The following is an 8497-nucleotide window of genomic DNA, read 5'->3' on the forward strand; positions in this document are numbered from 1 at the left end:
CAATAAAATTATTGAATGTGACCTCTATGATGTATTGCACATAAGATGCTTTTCCATTCAAATTTAACCTTATATAAAGGACATATATATTTGGTAACAATTGTAATTGAAAGTTTTCAACCGGTACTTTCTCATCTTTTGAGTTTTGCATATTTCTAATAAACTTACTTGTATAAAGCACCTTATAATTTATTTATCCCTATTCTAAAACGGTTTATCCGATTGAACTACCGATTGGACCGATTAAACCAATAAATCAATGAACCAAAGACTAGAACGATTTGATAACCAGTCCAATTTTCTGAACCTTGATTTATATTCATCTCAAATTTCAAAATACAAAAATAACAAAATTGAAGTGAAGACCACATGTAGTCCAATGAATACCTAATTTAACGCGGGAATAATAATATATACATAAACACATTGAAAATATTATTAATTTTTGTTTATTAGTAATTATCAAAGTTACGACTTCTAGTCCGCACTTTCCGTTTCTCTTCATCTGTCAGGAAGAGAGCAAAGAGCATCATCGAAGTCATCTTTATATTATACTCATATAAATAAGCATACGAACGTTTTAGCTTGTGCATGCACCAATTAATTCTCCGCGGCAAATCCTTAATAGAACTTCGATCCGCAGCAGATTATTCAAACTATGCTATCAATCTTTGGAACTGGTTCAGCACATTCACAATGTAGGGCCTGTGATTGCGACGATGGTGGTTTAGGAGATTTATCACCCTCTTCAAAATCGGCGAGCGCGGCGAGATTGTTAACAGAATCGGCTATTTCCTGGACGCAATCAACGATGTCAATTAGCAATGAAGCTGCAGTGGCAGCCGGTATGAGAGATAAAAGATCAGTGTCTTGTTCCTTTAAACTTGATTGGAGCAATGCCTTGAGCCTCTTGCTTGCAGCTTTTGATTCAGAAATGTGGTTATTAGAAGATGGAAGGCTCATCATGTTCTTTATGGATAATCCAAGTTCCTTCAAGGCTTTGCTGGATTCCCCACTCATTTCTATGCATGCTTCTTCAATCGTACCAACAATTTCAGATGATGCTGTTGATGATCCCTGCAAATTGTGAAAAATTATAACTATATATATTTCAAAAAATATTTAATAGCCAAAAAAATATCAAAACTTATTACTTTTAACTTTATTTAATGAATTCTATAATAAATAAATATTAAATAAAATAAATTTGAACCGTTATTATTTCTTTTATTTTTCATAAATATTATAAGGTTAAATAAATATAACATTTTTTTCATGTTGATATACGATGATTGTAAAGAGAAAGTCTATGGGCCAGCAATTTTTGTGTTTTGTGGCCAGCACTTAACCATCAAAAGAAAAGTGAGTGATTTTTCACCATTAGATACCGTTAAAAATACTATTAATAACCAATTGATGGTTACAAAACACAAAAATTGCTGACTCCTAACACTCATCGATTGTTAATGAAGAGTAGTGTATGCATTTAAGTATTAATTCAGCTATATTGTAGTTTATTTGTCAATATATCTTGTGAATTATATATCCTTAATATATATGTGTAAGGTCTATTATTTTCAATAGTACTAACCACTTTAAATATGTCCAAGATTATATTAATTATTTATAGTTACTTGGCACCCAAGAGAAGTTCTCTAAAAAACGTTGTATAGGAGAAAAGACGATAAAAAGCGCGAAACTTGTAACTATATATTTGAGTTAAATAATTATTGGTGTAGTGACGAAGAACAAAAAGAATTATTGGCCCTAGTAAATGAAGATGTTTTATCGATAGGGACTAGTAAATTATGTATGATGTATATACTTGGATATGTGGAGTATTGAGGTGTCCATTTATGAGAGCTTCAATTCGATAAGCACATTGACGAGAAAGAGCACCAATCTTAAGATATTGGTCCCACGGGTGACGAAATTTGAACTTCCCATGACCTGGTTCCCATCTTGCAAAATTCGCCTACAACAATTATAATTTCCAAAATATTAGAAAATTAATAAAGTACACTTCAATACAAAGTATCAACCAGAGTTGGATATAATATCAAGAGTAGATGGTATTTTTTATCTTTAATATTTGTAACTTTTAAAAAAAATATTTTTAATATTTTTTATTCATTTAATTTTATCTATGACGTTGTAGATGGAATTAACGTTTTGTAATAATTGACCCAAATAAAAAATATTAAAAATAAAATTAAATATTAAAAACAAAAAACAAACTTTATCCTAATATAGATTTTCTAATCTAGTGCATGTATAATGATTAATTTTTCTGCTTAAATAATCCTTGACCTTAATGACATAGAGAGATGACTAAACTTCATTTGATGGTATAATATTATTTAATTATATGTATTAGTAAGTGTCAACTATCAAGTTTTACTCACCAGAGAATCTTCGCTACTTTTGGAATTGAGAACGCTTTTGTAACCTTCCATAAAAGACTTGTTATCTTTATTAGAATCTCCTTCCTCTGATGCCTTGAAATGCTTATTTATAAATTCTATAAAAAAAAATAACAAAATTAATTTTGTGATGTCCTAAGCCATAACAAAAAGAGAGATAATTATTTTTTTCTGAAAAAAAAAAACTTATCTCTTAATAACTAATAATAGAAGCACATTTTTTTTATACTATATATTATTTTACTAGACAAATTTATTTTCTTTTATATTTGAAAAGTTTTATATAATAATTCTCTTGTGTGCACAAATATTTCATAAAAAAAATTAATTAATACTTTTGTTAATATCTGAAAACAAATTTATCATTTTTAATATTAAAAAAATAGGTCTAATTAACAAAACTGCTGCTAAATGCTCTCAAAACCGTCACTAAATAGTCAGAATTTGCTCAACTAAAAAGAAAATATTACTTCATTCCCATTTTTTTCCATTAATTTAAGAATTTATTTATATATACAACAAGTAACTCATATAAGTGCATGAATTATTGATAAAATAGATTGAATGAAACCTTGTAAGGAATGAGCAAGGTTGTCCAAGTTGAGAGCAATAGAATAATGGAGTTCTTCACCAGCCCAAACAGGACACACAAAAATGGAGATCATGACACAAGCTGTGCCTCCAATGACAATGGTTGAAAGCCTCTTATGTGCCATTTCCAATACTTCATCGTCACGGAACCCGGATACAGATATCAATGAGAATGTCAAAATAAATATCAGCAATCCATAATCATATCTTGCCTTCATTTTTGGGAAGAACCTTATGAATGATACTATTGCAGCTGCACCCCCCAAAAAAAAATTTAATTAGATTCATGTTATATAATATGATGTATGTTAGTTTACATTTTTTTATTATTTTCTTTTGTTTAGGCTAAATTGTTAATATAACAAGTTTTATCATGTTAAGGATAGAACTTTTGACTTTTTGGATATAGAGTTCTTATACCATGTTATGAAATCACTCATTCCAAAAGTTTAAGTTGATAGAAAAATGTAACACTAATGATTATATTTGTAACAGAAATATTACCTTGAAGGAAGACAAAGAAACCAATCAAAATGGGTTCTGCAGTCTCTCCGGCAAGGCTAGCCAAGTAATGAGCACCAACACCAAGAGCACCAGCTGTCAAAGTGGCTAGTGTCCTATTCAAACCTTTTCCAAGAGTAGCTCCTATTATTAAAAAAATAAAAATAGTTATATATAAAGTTACTATTATATTAGTCATACAAAATAATCAATCAAAGTTATTAAACATGTTATATAAAGTTATTATTATGATGGATTAATTAAAAGTTAAAAGATGAAGATATAATTAATTATATAAACTTACCAACAGTGAACTCAAAAACCACAACTACAGTCATAACAGCCCACATTGCAGAGAGTCCAAAATTCTCATAGAGAGGCTGATAGAAATAGAAAAGAGAGACGAGAGATATTGAAAGACCAACTTTGAGTGAATGAATCACTTTTCTAGGATCATCTTGTGCTATTTCCTTTGTCATCACACAAATGTTCATCACCTTCTCCATAATTGATTTTGGCATCCCCTTCACCTTTTCCCATGCTTCACCAATTCCTCCCTCAGCTTTTGCATTTCCTGCCATATGATGTGATATGATATGCTATATGCTATATGCTACTCAAATGTGTGACTTAGGCTTAGCCTCACTTTGTTGTATCTTAGAGCTCCCCTTCAATGTCTATATATAGAGAAAATGGCAGCATGAGACACCACCTGCCCCAAGATTTCGAGAATAATATTTTATTAAAATTACCATCATACCCTTATAAAATCTTGGCTGCTTTTGGAATGAAAAATAAAGACGCATCAACCATTCGGCTATACCTCAAATGACATGGTCTTTTATACTCATCTAAAAATCGCGATTTAATCTTACTCCTAATTTTAGATAAAAAAAATAAAGACGCATAAAAACCTCTTTTGAGTTTGCATAAATTTTTTACATATATATTAAATTTTTTTATTTATTTTGTATAAATTATTTTTTTTTGAAAAGTTAATAAGAATTAAATTTTAAATTTTTAAGTCATATAAATTCTGGTATCATATTATTATGAATATTTATTCAAAAATTTAAATAAAAATAAATAAATAATTATATCTTTAATTTCTATAATTTATAAATCTTTTGACCTAATTGTGATTTCTTTTAAGAGTAACCAATACCCTAATGTGAACGAGGATAAAATAAACGTGTGTTAGTGCTTAATTTTGTACGGTGAGAGTACAAAGAAATTTCTGATTACGAGAGTGGTTTGGAACTTTTATAATAAGGCGACAAAGTTAAAGCTAGGAATATTGACATCGATCCTTAATTAATTACTTTAATAATAAAAATAATATAATAATATAGCATGGTGCTATGCGACAAAAAGATGAAAATAATGGTGGAGTTTAGACGTGTGTGGATGTTGTTACACATTGCAAGTAGCCCACAAGTTTTGTGAGTGCATAAAATCGAAGGTTGGGGAAACATTACAAAAGGAATAATTATTTAAATGTATCTACTTAAATTTAATCATTCATATCTTATTACAATAATTTAATTTATTATTGTAGATTTTATATTAATTATTTTTAATAGACTAGAATTATTATATTATTTAGAATATTTTAACACGTTAATTAAATTTAATTAATGCATGCATAATATAGCATTATCCATACATCAAAATATGAAGTAAAAAAAAAAGTTAGATACTGCTGCCACTTGAGTATATATCCAAGTGGTTAAAAAAAGGTGAAAATGTCAATGGAGTACAGCTTCATTTTCTTTACTAGTGGTATAATATAAAGATGAAGTAAAGTTTATAAGATAATTTCTAGCTACAACTATTATAGCTATAAGCTTCTTTTACTATAAAAAGGTACAAGAGAAAAGGTGGTGAAGGAAATAAACTAGTTTAATTTCATCATATATATATAAATGTATCGAAGTGAAACTCAATTTCAATACATAGTCTTGTTCAATCTTTAAGAAGAAATGAAACCAGACACACGCATAAAAAAGGCAGGTCACAATTTAATAATAGAGAGAGGAAGAGGTTAACATCTTGTAATTAAACACTAGGCCAACTATATACCAATAATTTGTGATGACTACTTAACCATCATTTTCAATTATTCAGCTTCATATTTGAAAACATAGTATGGTAAGTGAAGTTTTTTTCACGAAAAGGACTAGTCATATATGTATATACTTCATTTCAAATCAAATTTATGACTCAAATTAAAGACTTCCAACTTATCTGTATGTTCATCATGTATATATATGCAATTGTTAGGTGTATATATGTGTAGGTCCATTATATAAACCCTAAATAATGAAACAACAGTAGTTTGCTGTTGCAAACAAATGTGAACAAACTATACTCCATATGGACTTATATACATATATAAATCAATTTTTCATGCACTATCGATGACTCGATATGTAAGAATTTTATACAAATAATTAATCGTGTGTTGATGTATTAATAAAATAATAGGGTATTGTAGTAATTTTTTATAAAAAAATAATATTAATTTAGACTAATTTAAAATTTGATTCACCATTTTTTAGTTAAATTAATTTGTTTAGTCTAATTTTGATAAAAATAACATGATTTAATCAATTATATATGTTAAATTTTAATAATTAAAAAATATCTTTATAAAAAGACGTTTTCAGCATCTTTATCTGAGTGACTCCTATATATATATATATAAAGAAATATCATATAGTTAACTTGCCATGAAAACTTTCCCTATAATTATTCGTTCCCTATATGCGCGCGTTCTAATAATAGATTCGTTAATCCAAAAATGAAGTCCCATCCTACATGAATGCAATATTATTAATTATTGGTTAAATTAATTAAGGAAATAGGAGGCATACAAAACGAACTAAGACACTGTATCACTAGGAAAAATAAACCTACTCCTGAAAGCAACCAAAGCTATATATAATGTATAATTCAAATAATTCAAAAATGAGGACTAAACATTTAAACGATCGAATAGAACACTTATTACAGTATATATGCAGAAAAAAAAAATCTCAACATTAGTTTAATAAAAATATAATTATTTATATGCATCATTTTATCCTATCATATTACATATATTTTTAGAATATGTGGTTTTTATTGAAGGTGTGGAGAGGTGGCAGGGAGTGTGAATTGTTGGGAAGAAAAGAGAGAAAGAAATATGAAGAGTGCTTACTACTCTATTAGAAAAGTTGGAGTGAGGAATCACACCTATATATACATAGTTCTATTTATATAATAAGAGAGCTCAGCTGCTAAACTAACTCTAAGCTAACTACTTCCCATAATTAGTAAGTTAACATAATTAATAATTATTCTAACAAACTAATCAAGTTGCATCTTCTAATCGTTTAAGTTAACTATACAAGTTGGAAGTGTGTATGTTAGTAAGTCTTGATTTTTTGTTATAAAAAAAAATCTATGCGAAGATTAATTCATTATTATCTAAGATCACCACCTTCATTGACTTTGCATTTGGGATACTAAAAAATGTCTCATTATATTATATAAAAAAGTATAGGTTACCACCATATTATCTGCTAATTTATTGTCAATAATAATTAATTATTATATTTTAAACACATATATAAAGAGATATATCCAGAAAATATATCTATAAAGACACTTCTATTAAACACAACCATAAAAAATACATTTTTATTAGACATATCTATAAAGACACTTCTATTAAACACAGTTATAAATAAGAATTAGCAGAAGTTGGCAGATATGCTGGTAGTAACGTAACGGGATTGATATTATATATATCCGCAGAATCACTAACCTCAAAATATAAATGATGCATCTTCTATATTCATCTTCCTTGATCATTTGGATAATATCTTTCCCAATAAAAGCTTCCACCCTCTTTTGAAACATCCAAGCCTGAAGCTTTGTTTCCTTTTTCTCAAACTCGCTAATTTTGGCATATTCTATCCTCTATTATTATTATTTAGTTAATAAACCACAAGGGGGCAGGTAATGTGATTTCACCTAAAACTTTTAAAAGGAAAATGCTATCGGATTCACTAATTTACCCTTGGAGAATATCATGATTAGGAGAATAATTCTCAATATGTGTCAACCTGTGTAATCACATTTAAACTTATTCATTTATCGACTATGGAAATATATACCGTTTACATATATGTATTTTACCTCTAATACATCTCCTACATAAAAATAATTAGGTTATAATTCAGTCCTTTTATGTTTATTATTTTATCTTTCACCAAATATTATTTACTTATAGTTACACATCTGATCTAATGAGTATTTTAATATAATAGAAATTCATGAATAATAATATAAAATTAATTCATGAACTTCACTTTGATTCTATTATCTATATTTGTACAATCTAATGTAGAATCTTAAAGTTATCACCATTATATTATTAAGAGAATCAATATATATATATTAACAATGAGAAAAATTGTGATGTTTATTTTAAGAAACTAAAACTTAATTATATGATTTTTATAATACTAATGCATATTGTGATAGTAGAATAATAAAACTATTGTTATTGATTTTTTACTAAAATATTTATAAATTAATTTCTCTAACAGTTATTACGAAAATAAATTTTTTTTGTTAACTTATTTTCTCCTTGAACAGCAGTCAGGATCTTCTTTATTGATTATATATATAGTTTTTGGCCCCCTATTTTTTTTATTTTTATTTTATGATATTTTGAATATACAGAGATTGGATCCTCATTCATCTATCAATATCATGAAAAATATACATCTGATGTATTCGATTATGAAAGCTCACATTTATTAATGATGGCAAATAACCGCATTCATCGGCTAGTGAGTTAATTTTGTTTTATTTATCTTTTTAAAAGGTCATCAAAATTGGATTTTCAGCTTTTTAATCTGAAATGTATCATTCACTGATTTTTTTTTAATGAAAAATAGTTTTTTTTTTTTTTTTATGTTTTTCTTTCT

The 8497-nt window shown here is 27.5% G+C and overlaps 1 protein-coding gene across 1 annotated transcript; it reads right to left on the minus strand.

The window, feature by feature from the left end:
* Positions 1–280: 280 nt before the first annotated feature.
* On the minus strand, positions 281–4328 carry LOC112737458 (aluminum-activated malate transporter 2). Its single transcript, XM_025787369.2, has 6 exons — positions 3820–4328; positions 3519–3659; positions 2995–3267; positions 2406–2521; positions 1826–1975; positions 281–1077 (listed from the first exon to the last, which is right to left on the minus strand). Exons 1-6 carry the CDS (start codon positions 4094–4096, stop codon positions 652–654), a joined length of 1383 nt encoding a protein of 460 aa, XP_025643154.1. The 5' UTR covers positions 4097–4328; the 3' UTR covers positions 281–651.
* Positions 4329–8497: the final 4169 nt, after the last annotated feature.

This window comes from Arachis hypogaea, chromosome 13, assembly GCF_003086295.3.
Source record: "Arachis hypogaea cultivar Tifrunner chromosome 13, arahy.Tifrunner.gnm2.J5K5, whole genome shotgun sequence".
In the NCBI taxonomy this organism is placed as follows: Eukaryota; Viridiplantae; Streptophyta; class Magnoliopsida; order Fabales; family Fabaceae; genus Arachis; species Arachis hypogaea.

Bases quoted from the DNA above. Each gene is read 5' to 3' on its own strand.
- LOC112737458 (XM_025787369.2), bottom strand. From the start codon at position 4,096: ATGGCAGGAAATGCAAAAGCTGAGGGAGGAATTGGTGAAGCATGGGAA. The intron at 3,268-3,518 runs GTAATATTTCTG...TGGGGGGTGCAG, and splicing joins TTTCTTTGTCTTCCTTCAAG to CTGCAATAGTATCATTCATA. The intron at 1,976-2,405 runs GTGAGTAAAACT...TAATTGTTGTAG, and splicing joins AAAGTAGCGAAGATTCTCTG to GCGAATTTTGCAAGATGGGA.